The sequence below is a fragment of the Pieris rapae genome, chromosome 1 (genome assembly GCF_905147795.1).
Source record: "Pieris rapae chromosome 1, ilPieRapa1.1, whole genome shotgun sequence".
Lineage (NCBI taxonomy): Eukaryota > Metazoa > Arthropoda > Insecta > Lepidoptera > Pieridae > Pieris > Pieris rapae.
The window spans coordinates 5,681,988-5,703,916 of NC_059509.1; the positions used below are offsets into that span (position 1 = coordinate 5,681,988).

Consider the following 21,929-nt stretch of genomic DNA (forward strand, 5'->3'; position numbering starts at 1 on the left):
TTTTATAATAAAAGAAGTAAATGTTGTTAAAATCTGTATTATTTTATTCACTTTTTACTCTTAGGTTCCTTAGCAGCAGTTGGTGCCTTAGTAACATCATCAGGGTTCTCTGCAGCATCCTTCAATCTCTTTGCTCGAATTCCAACCAGCTTAGCTATAGAACGAGCCTGCAAAAAATAAATCATGCTTTAACACTTGTATTGTATAAACCACTAATCATAATACTGTTTGAGATTTATTTTAAGGAATTGATTTCAACGATATTAGTTTAGTATCAGGCATAAAGTGTACTCAGTTAATGATTATACCACTGTATAATCACACCTTTACAAATTTAGACTTAAGTTACATCAGACCAGTTTCATATAGAATTTAAAAACTGGATTTTGTCAATATAGTATAGAATCATTATACTATTACACAATTAAATTGTACATACTCCTCTCAAGTATTGGTAAGCCTTGAAGTCTTTCTCTTCTTCTGTAATAGCTCTAGCCACAGACTTGGGTGCAGATTGTTGTACTGGCATAAGAGGGCCACGCAGTTGCTTAGCTAATTTACGTTCTTCTTCATTTGCTTCACCCTTAAGAACCTTAAATCAAACAATCATAAATTTTATTAGCATTAGTAGTTGCATATCAAAACATTGGTACAAATGGTGAATGTACAACTTATCAATATTTATTTAATCAAATTTAAACACAACAATAAACTATAAAAATAAAGTAGTTTAATAAACTTTTTTCACTAGTAAACTTTAAATGATTAAACATCCAGCATACCTTCTTGCCCTTAGGGAACAAAATGAGGCGAGCACGGTACTCTTTCAACCTCTGTACATTTATCTGTAATGATTCAACAGACTTGTTACGACGACGTGGATCCACAGAAATACCAATTGTTCTGGCAAAAGCTGGGTTCAATCCAGAAGCCTGAAATGATAATAGAAAAATGATAACTATTGAACATAAAAACCATTTCTTATAAAACAGAAATAGTTGTAAATTATTCATTCATTCATTTTATTTTTAATGGCGACTTCTGTGTCAATCACAATTCCGCCAATGTCACGTTCTAAGCATTATCACGGTGAGGATAGACTTGATGGATTGAATTAAATCTAAGCAGAGTTACCCAAAACAAAAATGACTTCACAGAAAAAAGACAACACACACAAAGCTTACATCAATCATAGATATATAATAATATATACAAGAGGTTGAGGAGGTTAGAGTTGTAAATTATATTTCACTTGATTAGTGTGGCAGACCTTTAACCACCTCAGAATTAGATTTTTTGAAAGATTACTTTCACAAAGCTATAATTAGTAAATAAAGGATATCTACTAAGTTGAAATAATTTTAGTGACTAGTAGTGGCTGGCTTTTAACTAAATTTTTAATAACAATATTTTTTTTTAAGTGTTACTTAAAGATCACCAATAAATAGATAAGCTAAATATACAAGGAATTTATTACTAACTCTGATTTCTCTGAGGGTAAATCCTCTGCCAGCACGAACTTTTGTGTGATAACGAATAGTTGGGCATCTGACAACCGGTCTGAGAGGACCAGCAGCGGGACGTGGGGCAATGGCTTTAGCCTTCTTGATACGATTTTGCTTTCTACGGTGTCTTCTGGCTGGTTGGTTAAACCAAGTTTTTACGAATCTTTGCCAATCCTTATGGAAATGGCCATTAGGCACCATATTATTTCCCTTCCCCATTTTTGGTTAGTTTTCTCACTTTACCTAAAAGCAAATTTAAAAAATAAACTTAATTACTGTAACTTATCACATTTAAGTTACTTAAATTATACAAAACACCTCATTTAGTAAGAGGATAGCAAAAATAATAAAAGATAAATATTTCACTAACCACTATGAGAAAAACGTCAACTGAAAAGACAAAATAAGCAAGATGTTTAACCAGTGTTGCCACTTGTTAAACTTATAGAAGTTTTTAACCTGTTTCACCTTAAAAGACTGTTTGGGTCTTCATGATAATATTAAACATGTTAGGAAAAAGAATAGGAAGTGTGCCAAAATTATTTACAGTTCGAATATATTAATAAAGCAAAAAAATTAGGGGCACCACCTAGCAAGCCAACTTTCATATTTCTATAGTCTTCATTCTATAATAGTTTTTTTTACTTATACAATCACATGGTAACATTCAGAAATGAGACTGATTAAGATTTATAAACGTAGCGTCATAGCGCGAACTATGACTTCGGTTCAATATATTTTTAACTATCAGCTTCATGTAAACGGATTCGGATTTCGGAAATGAGATTCTATTACTAATTTCTTGTGTAGCCAAGTCCACATTTCAAGGATCGTCATGCTCGCTTAAATGTCATTGCTTGTGTGCGGCGTCCATGCGTCGGGTTGTCTTTCCCCCTAAAATATGGCCAGGGGCCGATGGCTGGCCATGCGTCATACTCGTGAACGAGCGCTACTTGTGGGGGCTGGTCGTACTTGAATTCGTGTATGCGGTGATATTAGTTGTTTCTACTACGTATTTGCGTGTTGTTCTCACGAGTATGTAAGTGCGTGCTCCTATTTCACCATGCCTCCTGCTGATAGAGGACAAATCTTTGTTTTTAATTTATTTTATTATTCTATATTACTCAAGATGTCATATCCTCCTAAAGCTCCTTACAAACGTTGTGTAAAAGAAAAAACTTGGCGATTAAAAAGAGTGGCGGGAGTTTATTTTCCGTTCTATGCCCTTCATTTGAGAACTGGCAGTATATGTAAAATTAGAAGCATTTAATGTATATTTCTTTTTTTGACATTCATATGTGTACATTATGTTACCTACATAAATAAATGATTTTTGAATTTCAATTGAATTTCGAGAAAAGCGAACCTGCCTCTTCTACTCAGACACAGTGACACTCTTGCAGTCTTGCTCAGTGCTCACTGTGTTATGACTATTGCCCTGTACGCGCGTTTTCATAAAATAATTGAGTGGAGTAACGATTTGTGTATAGCTTTTATATGTATACTGGCTTGATATGATATTTTGTATTTGTTATTTAAATGCAAGGCATTATAATTTTGAGATGCACATAAAATTGCTAATGTAGTAATTTCAATTTATGTCCATCTTGTAATAGGGAGCCATTAATAAAGCGTAGGGTGTGGATGACCATCACTCGCACTACCCCGACTCGCCAACATTGGACATTAGTGACGAGGTTCTCGTGCGAGTCTGGACTCTGGAGCCCGATTTTGAATTTTGATTAAATCTTCCCAAAAGATTTTGTTGCAAGCATAGTCACTATAAATACATAACAGAAGTAAATGTCAAATATCAAAGAAAAAGCGTAACCACTAACCAACGATACATTTAGTGCTAATCTGTGCTCGTTGAGTAAATTATATTGCTCGGCACTAACAAATACTAAATTTATTACTTAAAAATCTAACAAAAATTTAAAATGGAAGATAATAAGGTGACTCAAGAAATTAATACTCAAATTCTTAATGACGAGAAGAATTCTAAAAAAAAAAATAAGAACAAGAAAAAGCGTAGCGGAGATGGAGACCATCGAGCACCGGCCGTGGAAGGTACGGTTGCACTGCCTAATTCTACCGATTTGCAGCAAAATATTTATGTAAAAGATCTTAAAATGGCTATGGAAGTTTTAAATTTGCAACAAAAGCCAGCTAAAACAACTGAGGAAGCTTTACATAAATCATATCAGTTTTGGTCTACTCAACCAGTTCCTAAAATGGATGAAAAAATTATTTCTAATGAACCAATTGAGGGTCCTAAATCTACTGAAGAAATAAGGCAGGATCCTTACACACTGCCAGACGGGTTTCAGTGGGATACTTTAAATTTAAATGAGCCCTTGGTGTTGAAAGAACTTTACACATTACTAAATGAAAATTATGTAGAAGATGATGATTGCATGTTCCGTTTTGATTACCAGACAGAATTTTTAAAGTGGGCTTTGCAGCCTCCTGGTTGGAAAATGGATTGGCACTGTGGTGTACGTGTTGTAAAATCAGGCCGCTTAGTTGGTTTTATTTCAGCAATTCCAGCTCAACTAAGAATTTATGATAAAGTCCAAACAGTTGTAGAAATAAACTTTCTGTGTGTTCATAAAAAGCTTCGTGCTAAAAGAGTAGCACCTGTGCTTATAAGGGAGATTACGCGCAGAGTTAATTTAGAAGGTATCTTTCAAGGAGTATACACAGCTGGAATCGTTTTACCAAAACCCATAGGCACTTGCAGGTATTGGCATAGATCCTTGAACCCAAAGAAGTTAATTGATATAAAATTTAGCCACCTTTCTAGAAATATGACAATGCAAAGAACCCTTAAGCTTTTTAAATTACCAGATTTACCGAAGACACCAGGTTTTCGTAAAATGGAAACTAAAGACAGTGACAAAGTTGTGAAACTATTAAATGATTATTTGCAAAAATTTGATCTGGTACCAATATTTACTGAAAATGATTTCAAGCATTGGTTTACTCCCATAGCTGGTATAGTAGATAGTTTTGTAGTGGAGGCACAGGATGGTTCAATCACTGATTTTGTTAGTTACTATACTCTCCCATCTACTGTGGTCTATCATCCTGTACACAAAACACTGAAAGCTGCATATTCATTTTACAATGTATCAACAGTGACACCATGGGTTGATTTAATGCTTGATGCTCTTATCACTGCCAAGAATTTAGGTTTTGATGTATTTAATGCATTGGACTTGATGGATAATAAGGAATTCTTGGAACCTTTGAAATTCGGTATTGGAGATGGAAATTTGCAATACTATTTGTATAACTGGAGATGCCCTAGTTTAGGACCTCATAAAATTGGTTTGGTCTTGCAATAATATATTTATTATAAACTTTATTTATAGTTAATTAATGTAGTAATTGCATTATTTTTCACTTTGTAGTGTTTTTATTGACTAAAAATATACCTTGAGTTTAAAAATTGTCTTTATTATGTTAGTATTAATCTTTTACACACTGTTTAAAAAAATCAAACACCACAAGCAAAATCCTTGCTAATAGATGACCTTGTTTGTATAATTTTTCAATTTCCACATTGTCAACAGATGTGGATAATTTAATAGAAATTGTTAACAAATAATAAAAAAAATGAAGAGTAGGTATACATAAACAATGTTCTCTAGTGAAAATACATATTGGCGACATCTTTTTTTAAATTACTTTTAAGCTGTAAGGGTTATAAATTTTAATCTTTAGTCATTTGGTTTTATTTTTCGAATCGCTATTACGATTTACGATAGGTTTCGTCGAATAGTAATAGAATTAAGACAGATGGAAAATTAGTATCTACTAATTTTTTTTACAAATCATACACTGATTTTGTAAGTAAAAGATTAACGATGCAACAAATAATCAGAAGGAACCTGTTGTCTTTTTGAACTAGAAAATAGGATTTTCCTCATACCCTTTTCTTACCTATTTAAATTTAAAAAAAAATTATGACAAAGAATATTTGTCAATTTTTTTTAGATTACTCATAATGTAATACACATTATGAAATAAAAGAACCTGTTTTTTATTTCATAAATATAATATGTAACAAAGGAATACATATTGCCAGATAGATACATTGGCGACCATGTTTTCAATACAAGGTAGATAAATATCCAATCCACAACTGGCAGAAAAAATACATTGCAAGAACAAAAGCCAACTCCATATTAAGGATAAGGAAATTAAAGTGAACTTTAAAGACTTAACTTAAAATAAACTTCTTGGTCAAAGTAGAAAGTCGAAAGGTGCCCAGTTATATATAATAATATAGCCTATTATAATGACAATATATAAATGTTGACAGTTGCAATGTTTTTGTTTGTGGATGCACATCCTATTATGCTATAAATGTGTTTAGGAATAATGCTTTCCACATATTTTAATTTTTTTTTTACAATTTTTATTTATTAGTTTTTTATGACCGGGACTCTTTACATTATGATGTAAAAAGCAAAAATAAAAGAAATTAGCAAAGAAAAATAAACGGCTCTGAAATGAGCAAAAAAATTATTCCTTCTTAGTGGCTTGCTGTTTAGCTTGGTGAGCTTGCAAAACAGCAACAGCCTCATCTACCTTAGCCTTTAGAGACTCTCCATGCTCTAACATATGAAGAAGCTCAGAATTATCAATTTCCAACAGCATACCAGTTATTTTTCCAGCCAAATCTGGATGCATCCTTTGAATAAGTGGGAATAAACGCTCGCCTAACATTTGTTTTTGTTCTTGTAAGGGAGCAGCAGCTAACATAGTCGCAGTTAAGGGTTCTTGACCTTGGATATGAACTGCAGGTTGTGGTGCTGGAAGATTACGAATGTTAGATGTATATTTGTAACCTGCTGGTCGACCACTTGTCACAATAGGAGCACGGATAGATGTAGCAGCTGGTACACCTTGTTGGCCTGTAATAGGTCTAGCACCTAGTGATGTGCGGAGGGTAGCCTGAGTTGGTCCGCGAGGTGCTGGCCGGAATGGTGCCTGCATATTTGGATAAGCAGAAGCAGCCGCCTGAGTGCTAGGCCTTACAGGAGGTTGAGTCCAGCGTGGCGAAGGTCTAATTTGGGTCATTTGGGCTGGACCATAGAACCTTTGGGCAGGAGGTATTGTTGGGACAAAGTAACCACCAGCACTTCCAGGTTGGAACATTTGTCCCATCTGTTGCATTCTCATACTTGCCATACGTTGCATATATTGTGAAGTCAAATGAGCCTTACGATCTTCTTTTCTTTGAGCTAATGCCACATAGAGTGGCTTAGTGCCAACAATGCGTCCATTCATCTCTGTAACAGCTTTAGTAGCTTCTTCAGGTGATGAAAAGCATACAAACCCAAATCCTTTACTGCGCCCATCTTCAAGCATTACCTGTACAAACAATTACAATGATAAGACACTACAATAGTTTGCTGCCTGAAACAGAATAAAGATTTTTATAGATATATTGAATGGAATATATTGAGAGCAGAAAATTACCTTAGCAGATGTTATAGTTCCAAATGGTGCAAATTCTTTACGTAGACGTTCATCATCAATAGTGTCATCCAAGTTTTTGACATAAAGGTTTACACCTTGGTAGCGAGTTAAACGTTCAGACTTGAGTTGTTCAAATTTACGTTTGAGTTCTTTTTGACGCTCAGCTTTCTTTTGTGCACGGCCCACATATAATGGCTTGCCTTCAACAAGTTCTTTTCCATTAAGCTCCATGCAAGCTCTCTCAGCACAATCAGGATCTTCGAAAGCAACAAATCCAAAACCTCTAGAAGCTCCATCGTCTTTGTACATCACTTTATGGCTGGTGATGCGTCCATATTTTTCAAACATATCCTTAAGCATTTCATCAGAGTAGTCTTCTCCAAAATTCTTAACATATACATTTGTAAAGAGCTTGGCTTTCTCTCCCAATTCCTTTTCACGTTCCTTACGAGGAATGAATCTACCAACGTAAACTTTCTTTCCATTGAGCAGCATGCCATTTACTTTGTCAATTGATTTATTAGCTGCTTCTTCTGTTTCAAAATGTACAAATCCATATCCCTTAGAACCGCCATTTTCATCTTGAGCTACCTTGCAACTCAATATATTACCAAAGGCAGAAAAAGTATCATACATAGCTTTATTATCAATAGATTTATCAAGATTTTTAATGAACACATTTCCTACTCCCGATTTACGTAGAGAGGGATCACGCTGCGACCACATAATCCTTATTGGTCTACCTTTTATCATGTCAAAATTCATAGAATCCAAGGCCCTCTCAGCTATAAAAAAAGAAACGAGTATTAATATTTGAAACTTGCTACTGGCAAGTAACCTGTTGAGTAAGATGGTTGAAGCGTACATCAGTATCTTACACAAACATAATTACCTAACTACTTTGAAGGAAGACTAATTTATACATAACATTATAATCCTTTACAAACTTGTTATAATTAGTTAAGAATCGGCACTAGTAAATAATAAGGAACCTAATAAGCGATGATGAAGCAAAGATGTAAAATAACCAAAAAAAACAGTATTTACTTACCATCTGCGGGCTGTTGAAAATTCACATATGCGTACCCCAAAGATCTTCGAGTTATCATGTCTCGACATACTCGAATAGAGAGTACAGGACCTGCTGTAGAAAACTTTTCAAACAACATGGCCTCAGTAATATCAGAGTGCAAATCCCCGACATAGAGAGATGCCATCGGGTAATTTGGTGGCCCGGGATTCATTTTAATTCTTTTATTGGAATCGTAAAAAATATAGCATTAATAAGTCTCTGGTGTTTAAGCAACTTCACTTTCTCTTGACGCTTATCTATCGCATTCCTTAGACCACGTTGCACGCTTACGCACACTAACTTATAATTGAACGATTCCCGTTTATTTTATATAATTTTTCTATTTTTTTGGGTTTTTGTAATTTTGTGTTTTTTTTTATATTTTAGAACAATGTTTCACGAAATTGTGAAGATTGTGTGACCTATTTTGAGGAACCACACAACCTCACGTGAACACACCTTGCTCACCAAAGGAAAGGTGACGTTTTGCCTTTGGGCAAAATCCAATATGGCGAACAACCAAAAAACAAGGGAAGCGAACACGTTCGAATACGTTTAGAAATTGTACTTTAGTTTATGTTTTATGGAAAACAGCTTTTTTCATTGTAAATTGGTTTTATCTTTTTTCAAATATTATTGTTTTTAAAGAGATTTTTTGTTATGGTTAAGTTCAATGAATTATTTTTTCAATAGGCATAATTTATCTTGTCCTTAAAATGTATAAGTAAAATATTTTTATTTTATATTTACAATAATAGTAAAGTTTTGCCGTGTTATAAAATCATGTTAAACCAAAATATATTTCGATACTACTTATGTTAATAAGCATAGAGCTTAAAAATGGAGAAGCTCATGAAAAAATTAAAGCTTGTTTATATGGGACCACAGAATTTTAAAGAGACATACCACAGGCTTTCACAAGTGATGTTAGATGTAGCACCAATAGATCATTATTAATCTGTGGATGTCAACGTCAATGACAGATCTTTAATCTAAATTAAACGAAAGTCGAAAACCGAATTTTATAAATCTCGAGAATCCTTAAGAATATTGAAGTCTTGGTAACATCGATGATTGAAGTTTTAGTGTCTTCTCTTTTACTGTCTTTACGGTGATTTTGATATATGATAGGCAGTTAGAAGAAAAGTAAGTTCAATATATTTATTTATATGAGACTTTTATACTTAACGACGTTTTAATGTTTCAATTATTGTACGCTGAATAATTTTATATTGCAATCAGCAGAGGAAATATTGTAGTTGAAGTATTGCTTATTTCTCTTTGTTAAATAGACCATTTAAAAACAACATAAGAATATCTTTATTTTGCATGTGTAAAATAAATAAATTTATGAATAGTTCTTACATGGAAATTAAAGCATACCCACTACATTATTTAATAATTGAAGTTCCTAAGTCTCTCTGCAATTTACAAGAAACTAATACTTGATTTTAACTTGTCAGTGAAAGTTTCAAATATTCCTGTAGAATAAATATTATTTGTTTTAAGTTTTCTTAATACAAATAAAACAAATTTTAGCCAAACACTGCTTATTTACCATAAAAATGTATATAAAAGCTTATATTATTATTTATTATTAGATTTCAGTTAATCTAAATATATTTAAATGCTTACAATATTGCAGTTACTTAAATAATTGACAATTGGTGGCTTAATTGTCAAATGATAACAAATCTTCAATTATTTATTTAGACCACATGAAGTTACTGTGTTTTTTGCTGTTTACATTGTAGTCATTCAACAGCAATTATTTAAAGACCCCTAGAAATTTGTGATTAAATAGTGTTGCAGACTTCCACAAAAAGTATAGAAAATTATTTTAAAATGTTTTCAGGCCTTGGCAATGGCTGACAAGGACCAAATTATTCAGGCTTTACGTGCAACTCTTATTTCAGTCAAGGGAGCATTGACTCTAAAAGAGTGTAACCGTAAGTTTTGGAACGTTATTGTTTAAAAATTAACGTCAAATGAATCATCTTAGATATTTCTTGTACAATCATTAATATTCTATTTACAGTTCTTGTATTTTTTATTGCCTAGGTGATTACAGGGAACTGCAAGGGGAGGCTATACCTTATAAAAGATTAGGATATTCAACACTTGATAAATTATTTCAAGATGTCCCTGGTTTTAAATTAAAAGAAATAAATGGGGAATGGTATGTTGATGCAATTGCAAGTCGAGAGACTCAACATATAGCAACAATGGTGTCTCGGCAAAAATCAAATAAAAAGCCAGCAAAGTTGAACTCTCCAGTGAGTGACCTATAGTTTACCAAATATAGTTCAAACCAATGAATTTTTCATTATATCTTAATATGTCTTTTTTAGGGTCGTTTTCCAAGAGCTAAACAAGGGTCATGGAGGAAGTCCACTTCAAATTATGAATCAAACTGCAATAACATGTTGTACAGAGCCAAAACACCATATAATAATAACAATAACAGCTATAACGGAAAAGTAATTTACTTAGAGAATAAGTATAAAAAGAAAGCCAAAGTAGCTTTTTTTATAAGCATAATTTTAATTTTAAAGGCATTTTATAACTATTTTGTGTTATTACAGTTTAACAAATATAGTAAATCATTTGAAACAAAAACCAATACTCAACATAATTCAAAGCAGCCATTGATGAGAAATAAGAGTGAAAATTATGACAAAAGTAATGTAAATGCCAAGAGCAATACTCAAATAAAACCGGATATCAGTTATAGTGTAGAGGTAAACAAAATTTTAACAAAAAGGCTTTAATTATTATTAGAAGAAGCTGTAGTGTACCAATCTTAAAATACGGAAATAAAAATATCAACAATGTAAATATTATTTCACCTTTTTCAGATTAAGCATTCCACAAAAAATGAAAAACAGAGTGACTTTAAGAGTTCTAGTAAAACACCAGCATCAGAAAGACTAACTAATTTTATGGATAGACTTAATACAGTTGATCTTATTCCATTGCAATTGCCAGCTCATAAGGAACAATGTGATACAACAAATTTTTTGGTAAATAAAATACATGTATATTTCTAATTGTACATAACGCATAACCAGTTAAAATTATTTTCCTTTTCAGGTACCAAATGATACAGTATCACATGCAGTGGCGTGTAGTTTAGAACCTCCTCCCGATTCAACATCAGCTATAGTACGACTGGAATGGATTTGTAAGGAGCTGGGTCTTCCACAACCAGTTTTTAAAGTTCAAGATCTGAGTCTAAAAGAAGGCCCAATCTATGCTTGTAAGGTTCAGGTAAGCATTATAAAGGCCGTGAAATATGCCAAAAGTTGAATTAAGCTATTTTTGGTAATATTCTATTCTATTCTATTCTTTATTTTTAATGGCGACTTCTGTGTTAATCACAATTCCGACAATGTAGCATTCTAAGTGATATCACACTGAGGATAGATTTGATGGATTGAATTTAATCTAAGCAGAGTTACCCAAAACAAAAATGACCAACCAACAAAAGAACACACACAGATATATAATAATATATACAGATATATAACATTATACTACAAGTTATGGAAGGGAGAAACTTATAAGTTTAATTTATTAACAGAAATAAATTTCCCTAACATTTTGACGCTAGGACTGAATGGGAGGGAAAGAAGGGAGTTAAGGTTACATGGACGAGGGAATGGTAATATCTAACTCTGAAGACAAGAATTGTTAATATTCTATATATCAAACTCAAACTCAAAAATATCTTTATTCATATAGGTAAACATGTACACTTATGAACGACAAAAAAAACAAATTAAACTGATTATAAATTTACATTTACAACCAGTTCGCAAGTCAAGGGCGTAGAGCGGGTAAGAAGAACGGGCAAGAAACTTTCCGCCACTCTTTTCAATCGCCAAGTTTTTAATACAAATTGTTTGAACTGGAGCAAATCAATCCCAAGGATTATCATATTCTATCAACTTAAATTATTAAACCTAAATATTACGTTTTTACTTTTTCAGTTCTATGGCAATTAGAAAATTAATCATGTTATATCTATTACAGTAAATATATTTTTGAATAACACTATTAATTGTTTATGGTAGGTTGGTTCGTATTTGGAATCATCATACCCGGAACCTTCGTCATCTGAGGATCTCTCAAAAGAACTTGCATCTGAGAAAATGCTCCACGCTATTCAGAGTTCTGATGCGGGAAGGCTTCCTACTTCTTCTAATAATAAAGCGCTGCTTGGTCTAACTGAAGTTGTGTTTGAACATGAAGCAGGTGTTTGGGCTAGCCATGTTCCCCATTTATATAGGTGAATATTAAGAGTAATCTATCAATTTATAAATACTATGATTTGGGATTTTTTCTTTATTCACAAATCAATTAGTATTTAGTATTGATAACGGCATCGCATGCTTTCTCTGTATATCCGCCAATCGAATTATTAATGTAATTATTTATTTCAGAGAAAAGTATAAAGAAAATTTACCCAAAAATTGGCTGGAATTAGTGGAGAAATGTCCAAAGATCATAATGGAAAAAGTTTTAAATAGGCGTGTATTGATATTCCGTAATTCTGAGGTAAGCTCTTTGAAATGCGACATTTAAGGCATTAAGTAAAATTACATTATACATAAGGCGGATTTTAAATAATTCTGTTACAGATTAGCAGCAGCGTAGCTGATTATGCAGATAACGATTTGCCACCTTTACAATTTCCCAAAGAAGACTTTTGGAATGTTTTTATCACGGTCGCTAATTCCAGTATAGAAATTTGGCTTCGAATTATTGGTCCACAGTATAGTGTGAGTATTTTAATGTATAATACTCGGTTTTGGCCAAATTATTAAATTATTTTTAATCAATATTTCATATTGTAGGATCAATTTGAAACACTTCTTGCGGACATGGCAAAGTATTACGAGTTTACTGGAACAACTGTAGAGAGATCTATGATTTTAATTAATGCTTGGTGAGTAGTACACTTTTGTATCACAACTCATTTGTTCATGGATCCGACATCTGCAAATAAAATTGTTTGGAAACCAGCGAACCTCAGTCAAAACTTTTATCCTAGTTTCAAGAGCTAAACCGTTTTCCTCTCATCTGTCATTTCTGTTTTAGTTGACATGTTTTAGACAAGAGTCCATCACTCATATAAAGTAGAAAATTGGTAAAGTAATAGCTTAATAATAAAGGTTTTGATATACACTAAATGTGTTTCTGATTTAATGTTTAATGGGCCTTGCTGCCAATTTAAGCTAAATTAAACACATTACTTCCGGATGCATTATACAAATTACTTAGATAGTTCGCGTTCTTGGTTTTGGTAAAATAATTAGGAAAACTAAGTGCATTATTAATGTATACCGTAAATTGGAAGGTATGCCGTAAATTTGGAGGATGGTGGATGGCAGCGCGCTAAAATCATGGAGATCCAAGACGATACAGCCACTGTGTTCCTTGGAGATCACGGGGATGATGATGTCGTCTATCTAAACCAAATAAAGGTCCTAGAGCCGCAATTTAGGCGACTACCTGCTCAAGTATGCATTGTTTTATACCTACATTTTTTAATATTTTCCAAATAATTGCCATAAATGTGACGTATTGCTTTTAATAGATACCCTCCATTAAGAGTTGTATGAATTAATTGTTGATCTAATTAAACATCTTCTTGTCATTTTTCAAATAAATTGCAAATATAATGGCCTGCTTACCTCGGTATCTTCTATTTTTAATCCGCATTGCTTTATTTAATAAGTGAAGTTAATCCATGAAGCCATTGATATTGTTCGATTTCCATAACAAGAATCATTCTATTGGAACTGGCTATCATACAGCCATTTCTAATATAAATTCCTACTTAAAAAATACTTTTAATGTTCTGGATATTCAGGCAATCCTATGCCGGTTGGATGGTGCTGAGGAGTTGTCAGTCAGTACTACAGGTGATGAGCTGGTCGTGCAAAGATTACCGGGAGAGGTTTTGGTAGCTGCCCCTGGACCTCGCACTGACCCCAATGACCCAGTAGTGGCAGTGGTTCTATTTGACACCTCTACCCAACTTGACCTTAACCTCAATAAGGAGATAGTTCACGACTTTTGTATTGCCGGCGGTTTTACACTGACTAAGGTATTTTCAGTACAGTACTACTGTTTTAATCTTACTGATATTCTTACGTGTTATGGTGTGTGTAAATCAGTAAATCTTTACTTCATTTTTTGCTAATATTAATTTCCTTTGCATACGAAATTGATAAGTTTTAGTGCACTTAATGGACCATATTAATCTCAAAATCTAAAGGGAATAATATTTATTCACATAGTCTGTACACTTCGTAAGTACATGTTTAGAATCAGTAGAATTTTGTCTGTGTTCATTATCACTTGAAAAAAAATATTTTCGATGGGTTTCATGTGTCTACTCGACTATCAAAATATCCTTTGAGGTCCTTATCCTTGATATAATAAATAAGGATGGTTATAGGAGTTGTGCGAGGTAGAAGTGGGGTGCGTGACTGATGATGGGCGTGTGTGGGTATCTCGCGTTGGTGGCGCGGCCGTAGTTCGTAACGCTTTGGCATTACTAACGTCGGGGCCTTACCGCCGACCATTGCCCGCTGCACCCCAAGCGCCCCCGACCCAACCCGGGACTCTATACATCGTGCGTACCTTCGCTGGCGACTGGTAAGTATCTGTTGCAAAATAGGGTGACGAGAAAGGAGAGTAATATAAAAAGGACAATAGAAACATAGTCCATGATTTTGTTTATAGTAAGGAGAGTGTCGTAGGAAAAATGTTGGCCGTCGCTTTCACCTCATTTCAAAACCTTTTATCAATTAGTATCTTGTATGAACTTTTGCATCTGTAGAAGTATTAAAAAATTCAACTATACTAGTAGAAATTTTATAGTAAGTAATATTTACAGGGTTCGATGTACAATTATCAGCGGCTTAGACGGAGAAGGCACCGTTCGTACGCAATTAGTGGACAGCGGTCTCGTGATGCGTGCACCACTTTCATCGCTCGTGCCCTTGCAGTCATTCTCACCGGCGCTTAACGTCTACCCCTATCAGGTCTGATTTATTAGATTTGGTAATTGAATAGGACTATTCTTAACCTATTCCGTCTTATGTAAATACGAACAATGTTTTGAGTTATTCATGGATAAAGCTGTTTCTAAAGTCACATAAAGATTTATACCCTCAAGCAGCTCCTAAAAGTTTGAAATAGTAGTAAGAAAAAAATAAAAACTAATATATCAGTTTTTTTTAAATAAAACATCTTTTTTCACCAGCAGATACAAAAATGGTTCCTATCTGGAAGCCTACTAACCCTGATAGTTAAAATAAGGATTGCCTGTCTTTAAGTATGTATTAGGATTACAGAAAAATCAACCCATTTCACGTATAATCGAAGTTAAAGCCAAGCTTTCCTAAGTTTCTATTCCAAGGTGTTGACCGTCACCATCACTTGTATAAATAAAATAATGTTAATGATATAAAAGGCGCGTCAAGTGCGTTTGGGCGGGGCGGAACAAGCGGCGAGCGCAATGGTGGAGCGTGTTCGCGAGCTTCTAATCGATCAACCCGTGTTGTGCCGCGTCGCGCCCGACAACACGAACGCAACGCCCACCAACGTCGAACTCTTCGTACGAACCACGCCACAGCAACTACTGGTCTCCGTCAACCATTCTATCAACACTGAATATGTTCAACGGTAAGTTTACCACGCAGGCGAATGGGCAATAATTAAGAGATTACTAGTTTACTAGTGCAGTTTAAAGGTCTCTAACAATATCCCAAACATATATGCGTCATTGGTAATGTTTTTTATGCCTTAGTAGGTAAGCCGGTGGTGATTCCCCTTCACATGTTCAGTGTTACCTAAGCCAATGACGCGTCAAGGGTTTTATTGGTACCGTTTGTTAATTCCCCATAGATATCTATTGTAATCAAAATTATTGTATGCTAATGACCAATGCATATACAAATTTAAAATCATTTATTCATATAGGTAACACTGTATATGTACACTTGTATGTAATGTACACTTATACGTCAAAACCAGTCTTTATTTATAAACCACCTAAAACTGTGATTTATGAAAATTCATTTGAACATTTGAATAAAACAGTATATGCATACACACACACATACATAACAATAAGATGAAGACTGTTTAAATGTCTCAAACTCAACAAAGTTTTTCTACTAATACGTTAATGCTACGTAATCTTTTTGTAATAGAAATAAATCCTCGTTTTTTTTTCTTTCTTTATATATTTTTTTTATATATGATTGAATCTAAAAAGCAATATATATGAAAAAAGAAATTGAATTGCAATCCGGTGACCGAATGTTTGACCTGTAATTGGAGCGCGACCGTGCGGCCGCTTTCACTTCAGTTACGTGTTCGGCATCATTAACATTCTTATCGTTAATTCTTAATTTGAATTTGTAATTTTAATGCGTACTGCCAATTACTAAAAAAATATTGGAGGATTGCTTTTTGAATAAATTACTAACTATTTTAACGTTTTATAGTCATTTTCTATACATAGATTTAAGGCAAGATTGAAAGAAAACTTTTTTTAAAATCATATGGTTTCAATTACAGTCAACATCTGTTATAACGATATCGAATAGACTACCCATATTTGGTTTTAAAAACCCTTAGTCCGAACAGCCGATAATGTTGTTATTAAGTCCCTAATACAATATAATTGAACAGGGACCTTTAATTTTGGTCAATATAATCGGTATCTTTTTCTATTTGAAGAAACGCATTTTTGCCTATTTAACAGTTTCCGTATAATCACGGCCTCGTGGTTTCTTATTATAATGACAATGTAACGACTTCGAATATGGATTTCCGCATGTAATTGTAAATTATCCTCAACGTCACAAATATTTATGATTTTCTCAGACTCGGGATCTCGTAATATTAATACTATACTATAAATTCACATTTCCCATACATGTATTGAGTTGCTTTAATTACCTAAATAAAGTAACGTGTATAACAGTTCCAGTGGAAAATTGGTGGTAGGAGAGAAAGAAAAGGAGGCCACTAATCATGTAGAAGAGTTGAGTAAGAAAAAAGAGCGAATATTCGGGCCAAAGAGTGTGGTCCTGACTGAAGACAAGACACGTCCCTTACCGCCGCCGGCGCTGCCCCCTGTTGGACAATGCTTCGATGTTCAAATTGCTATGGCAGCTAATCCATGGAACTTCGTTGTAAGTCTCAATGCCGCATAATAGAGTATAATTGAAATATCTGTATTTATAAAACCGTTATAAGTTCAATAATCTATAATCAAAGTTAATATTTGAAATTATAAGGCTTAACTTTTGATACTTTGGTCAAAGATTTGTATCAAATATGATTATTTCCCGACAGTTTATCATATATTTTTTTGTTATCAATACAGGGTGGCTAATTAATTTTGTCAGAAATAATAATATGTACGATTTGATTCAATACATTGCTCGTGCGGACAATTTTAATTCACCATTATTTTATTTTTATAGGTGCAGCCAAATAGTTCTAGACATAGCCTCCAAGCAATGATGTCTGACTTACAGAAGGAATGTCCTAAAATACCTGAGGATGAAATACCAACTAATCCGACAAGTGGTGAACTTTACACTGGTTATTATGAAAAGGATTCATCTTGGTATAGGTATACACTGTTATGTACCTTTATTAAAGAGGGAAAAATAAATAATGATCACAAGTCTGGTTTCTTATGAGCGATGTTGTTTTAAAAGTTTAATTTCAAATTCATTCTTATTTGTTCATTGACATAACAAGTTAAAAATAATTGTTATATAAATATTCAATCATATAGTCCTTAAGATTAGCGATTCTGAAATATGAACCAGTAAAATAAAAAAATATAATACGTTTTTTTTTGGAACATAAGATCATCTAGGTATCACTTATTCCACGTCAATCAATTCGAACCTGTAGGCATCCCTACTCATCGGCAAAGAAGACAGAGGGTGTAGGCCGAGAGAACAAGCCGGCGTAAAAAACTCTCGGTACTCTTTTAAAAAAGCAAATCATCAAACAATATTTAAAACAAATATATCAAATTAATTAGAGGTTGTTTTACAGTTGGGTTTACATTTTCTAACCTTAGTCAGAATTGTTATGAAATATTTACCCTACCTACCTAATAATTACCCTTATGCTATTCATACATTGGAAATTTTATTAAATCCATGAATATTTTTGCAGGGTCATAATAGCTAGCAGCGTCATATCCGACCGAGTGTCTGTGTACTTTTGTGACTACGGCGATCTGGCGATGTGTCCCATACGTTCATTGCGTCCCTTGCCCACTACCGTGCCACTTGCCAGGACATTACCGCCGCAAGCTATAAAAGCGCGCCTTTATGGTATTACAATACTATTTATTATTCTACTTAATTAAGTCTTTGAAAGTTTTAAAAATGCATACTGCTTGGATAGTGTATCAAAATCATCCTCCCGGTATATATATGTGTTTAATTTTATGTTCACCAATTTCTTGGAACACACCGAGATTTATTGATTTGAAACTAACATGTTTCAATCCAGTCTAAAATTCATCAAAATGTGTTTTGTAGTTTTGTAATATTGGAGCGACAATAGAATTGCGATTGTATTTATTGTAGACTAACATTTAACCTGTAATTAGAAATGGGCTTATCTGGTATTAATATGTAATAAAGCAACTTGTTCTATTTTAGTTGTAAAGAGAGCTACATTTTACGTAAAGATTTATTTCAAATATTTTTACTTCACAGCTCATTATTAAAATGTGCAGGCAGTATGCCAGCGCTTTCCATTTCTAAATAGTCAAGTCTCCCTAGAAATTCAAGGTGTTCCTCTATAAAATCATTTTTTTAAAAGTAGCCTTCTATAATTTACAGATTTTACGATTAGTCTGTCACGACATTACAATGATATACGATCTATATATGGACGTGTTGATTGACTTTTAATTCCTGATAATTATTTAAAAAAATATTTTTCGCCGTGCAGTACATCAATTGTAGTGGTTAAAAATGAATAACCTTCATTAAACACGAATTATTTTACTACATAGTTAAAAACATTTAACTAATTTCTAATATCTTGAAGCGAGGTTGACATTTAATTATTAAAAAATGTATCAGAAACGTATAAATGGCCAAAATTGGAGTAGATAAAGATTTGTATAGCTTTAATAAAATAAAATACGTTTATTATGATAGATAGCTATCACTTATTCCACGTCATTAAATTTGAACCTGTAGGCATCCCTACACATCGGCAAAGGAAACAGAGTAAAAAACTCTCGGTACTCTTTTAAAAAAGCAAATCATCAATACTTATTTTAAAACAAATATATCAAATTAATTCGAAGTAGCTTTATCAGATAATATAGATAATCGCTAACTTTTTAGTAAGCCTTTTCTTTAAAAGATTTCTTAAATTTATTAAAAGGCAGAGAGAGATAAAAGAGCCTCTGGGATTTTATTAAAGAAGATTATCTCTTTTCCCAAAAAAGAATTACTAACTTTAGAATTTAGATAGTCTAGTACGAGGAAATTGCAGCTTGCGTTTGTTCCGAGTATTACCATTGTGCGTATGTTCTATTATAGTAAACTTATCAGTATTTTTGTATGCATACATAATATTTTCATAATTATATTGCTGGGGAAAGGTAAGTATATTAATTGCCTTGAATTTATCACAAAAATAAATTATAGGTTGCACGAATCGCCCTCTTCTGCAGGATGAAAATAGATTCGACATCAGCAGCATGACCCCATAATAATAAGCTATACGTCATTAAGCTGTGAAAGTAACTAAAATATACAAGTCTAGCTGTATCGCGTAAGCTGCAGAAAGATTTTAAAAATCACGGGTTTTCAATCAGGTCATTTCCCACCTGGCAACAATTTGGATTTAGCAAATAACCGATGAGCGCCCTAATCCTGCAGTCGGATCTTAGACCATTAATATTAATATTGTTTCCTTATATTTGTGTATTTATTTTATTCCATTTTATGCACGCCATTATGAGGCGTTGATGTTTGTAATTCGAATATGAATAGTTATATTTTTATGTACCTATCTGTAAGTAATAATTATAATCATTACAGACGTATGGCCGCTTCACCAAGACTGGAGTGTAGAAGACTGTATTAGATTCCAAGAGCTATGTGTTGAGCAGCAATTTGTTGCTATTTGTAAGGAAGTCGGCAAAGACCCACTCAACGCCAGTGAGCCTTTATTGACCTTAGACCTAATTGACACTTCGACTGATGAAGACATTTATTTAAACAAACAACTTGTAGCTGAAGAACGAGCACGGTTGGGATCTGCTTCTACATCTGATGTATAATCTAGGATTTATAACAAGTTATTCATATTCTGCAATGTTATACTGTTGGCACTCATAATACAAAAGACGACCGATTTTAGTTCCAGAAAGCTAATTAGGTAAATTTTTGCCAAATTGTTGATTGATATGAGACAGAATTTTTAAGCAATACAAAATATTCTAGTTTATTCGTGAGATGCATATTAGATTTCTTAACTGGAACTTTAGTAACTGGCTTTCATTATATTGTATCAGAATATAGAGAATGTATAAGAAACTTTTTTGTTTATGCTCTATTCCATTAAAGGCTTTGCTTTAAGCGCTAGATAAAACATTTATTTTAAAGTGTTATCCAATGCATATTAAAATAATATAATTTGCACCTTATATCTCATTATTAAATTAATAACAGTTTAAGTCAAGAGAGAAACAAGTGAAACTACACTACATTTGTGAAAGCACACAAAACTTGTTGATTTTAAAACATCTCCAAAATAAATAGAACATACCATATATGTCCAATAAATGTATATATGGGTGTTTTGTTATCAAAGAGTATTAAATTATCATTTTATTAAGGTGAACTAAGATCCCCGTGTTGCTTGTTTTTTAATTTTATGTTTTAGTTATTGTTGTATGGAGTAAGTATATTCCACTTTGTTAAGTAGTGCTTAACAAAAATTCCATTCTTAGTTTATGAGCTTATTTTTTATTGAGGTATTTTGACTTGAAAGGGTGATATAAAGGAAGTAATACTCATGTCTAATCGCTAGATTTTTGTCTATAAGTGTTCGCTCCTGTAAGAGTGAATTAAGAATCAATTATTTAACAATTACAATATTTCATAAGTGGACTGTTAATATTGGCATGGCATATAATGTTAAAAAGTTTCCCAGAAATATATTTATTTTATAATAGTCAAAGGGATTTCCAAATATTTGTGAATAAACCTTCAAGTCTAAATTATTTCAATACAAACTTACACATATACATACCCTATTAAATTAAAGCTGTATCCTGACTTTTAAATAAAGATTCTAAAATATAAACATAATTTTTATTTATTTTAGGGATTTATTTATAGGAATGATGTTACTAAATGCTTGTCTTCTTGCCCTGAGGTTTTAACTTGGTGCACTGTAAGTTTGACTTCCGTACGTCAAAAGTTTCGTTAAACTGGAAAGCAATGACATAGATACTAAAATCTAAGCCAAAGGTTGTGCCGCAGACTTTTTATATACAAAATCTGTCAAGTTTTTTTTATGTTTACTGATCTCTTATAATCTAACCTAAGTGGAGCATCAGAACTGACTATGAAAAGGCAACAAGTAACCAGAAATTAACTTTCATTGTAACCTATATTAGGAATAAACAGTTGTTTGTTTTTATTTCAATTCATGAAGAAAGTGTAAGAAGTACAAAAGGCTCTAAAATAAAGGATAACTTTGCATCTCATCTTATGTACTGTGATACAAGCAACCAACAAGTGTAAATGGGTCTGCAGGCTTGTCATTGC

The 21,929-nt window shown here is 33.0% G+C and overlaps 3 protein-coding genes across 3 annotated transcripts; 1 reads left to right on the forward strand and 2 right to left on the reverse strand.

Moving 5' to 3' along the window:
- Positions 1-21: 21 nt before the first annotated feature.
- LOC111003237 (60S ribosomal protein L13) lies at positions 22-2,028 on the reverse strand. The gene is made up of 5 exons (XM_022273641.2): positions 1,876-2,028; positions 1,482-1,748; positions 783-932; positions 440-592; positions 22-167 (listed from the first exon to the last, which is right to left on the reverse strand). The coding sequence occupies exons 2-5, from the start codon at positions 1,722-1,724 to the stop codon at positions 48-50; spliced, it is 666 nt and encodes a 221-aa protein (XP_022129333.1). The 5' UTR covers positions 1,725-1,748; positions 1,876-2,028; the 3' UTR covers positions 22-47.
- A 2,918-nt stretch (positions 2,029-4,946) lies between these two features.
- Positions 4,947-8,567, reverse strand: LOC111003235 (polyadenylate-binding protein 1-A). The gene is made up of 3 exons (XM_022273638.2): positions 8,050-8,567; positions 6,999-7,783; positions 4,947-6,890 (listed from the first exon to the last, which is right to left on the reverse strand). Exons 1-3 carry the CDS (start codon positions 8,240-8,242, stop codon positions 6,039-6,041), a joined length of 1,830 nt encoding a protein of 609 aa, XP_022129330.1. The 5' UTR covers positions 8,243-8,567; the 3' UTR covers positions 4,947-6,038.
- A 476-nt stretch (positions 8,568-9,043) lies between these two features.
- On the forward strand, positions 9,044-20,690 carry LOC111003232 (tudor domain-containing protein 7B). Its single transcript, XM_022273635.2, has 20 exons — positions 9,044-9,216; positions 9,926-10,019; positions 10,132-10,346; positions 10,422-10,550; positions 10,656-10,811; positions 10,929-11,093; positions 11,164-11,340; positions 12,147-12,361; positions 12,516-12,630; positions 12,714-12,854; positions 12,930-13,021; positions 13,433-13,595; positions 13,949-14,185; positions 14,540-14,739; positions 14,981-15,128; positions 15,560-15,771; positions 17,081-17,291; positions 17,586-17,737; positions 18,298-18,458; positions 20,193-20,690. The coding sequence occupies exons 2-20, from the start codon at positions 9,935-9,937 to the stop codon at positions 20,432-20,434; spliced, it is 3,216 nt and encodes a 1,071-aa protein (XP_022129327.2). The 5' UTR covers positions 9,044-9,216; positions 9,926-9,934; the 3' UTR covers positions 20,435-20,690.
- Positions 20,691-21,929: the final 1,239 nt, after the last annotated feature.

Coding starts and splice junctions, on each gene's coding strand:
- LOC111003237 (XM_022273641.2), bottom strand. CDS start 1,724: ATGGGGAAGGGAAATAATATGGTGCCTAATGGCCATTTCCATAAGGAT. Junction 933..1,481: donor TTACCCTCAGAGAAATCAGA/GTTAGTAATAAA, acceptor TTATCATTTCAG/GCTTCTGGATTGAACCCAGC. Junction 168..439: donor CTTACCAATACTTGAGAGGA/GTATGTACAATT, acceptor TATTTTTTGCAG/GCTCGTTCTATAGCTAAGCT.
- LOC111003235 (XM_022273638.2), bottom strand. CDS start 8,242: ATGAATCCCGGGCCACCAAATTACCCGATGGCATCTCTCTATGTCGGG. Junction 7,784..8,049: donor TTTTCAACAGCCCGCAGATG/GTAAGTAAATAC, acceptor CTTTTTTTATAG/CTGAGAGGGCCTTGGATTCT. Junction 6,891..6,998: donor GAACTATAACATCTGCTAAG/GTAATTTTCTGC, acceptor TTGTTTGTACAG/GTAATGCTTGAAGATGGGCG.
- LOC111003232 (XM_022273635.2), top strand. CDS start 9,935: ATGGCTGACAAGGACCAAATTATTCAGGCTTTACGTGCAACTCTTATT. Junction 13,596..13,948: donor TTAGGCGACTACCTGCTCAA/GTATGCATTGTT, acceptor CTGGATATTCAG/GCAATCCTATGCCGGTTGGA. Junction 14,740..14,980: donor CGTACCTTCGCTGGCGACTG/GTAAGTATCTGT, acceptor TAATATTTACAG/GGTTCGATGTACAATTATCA.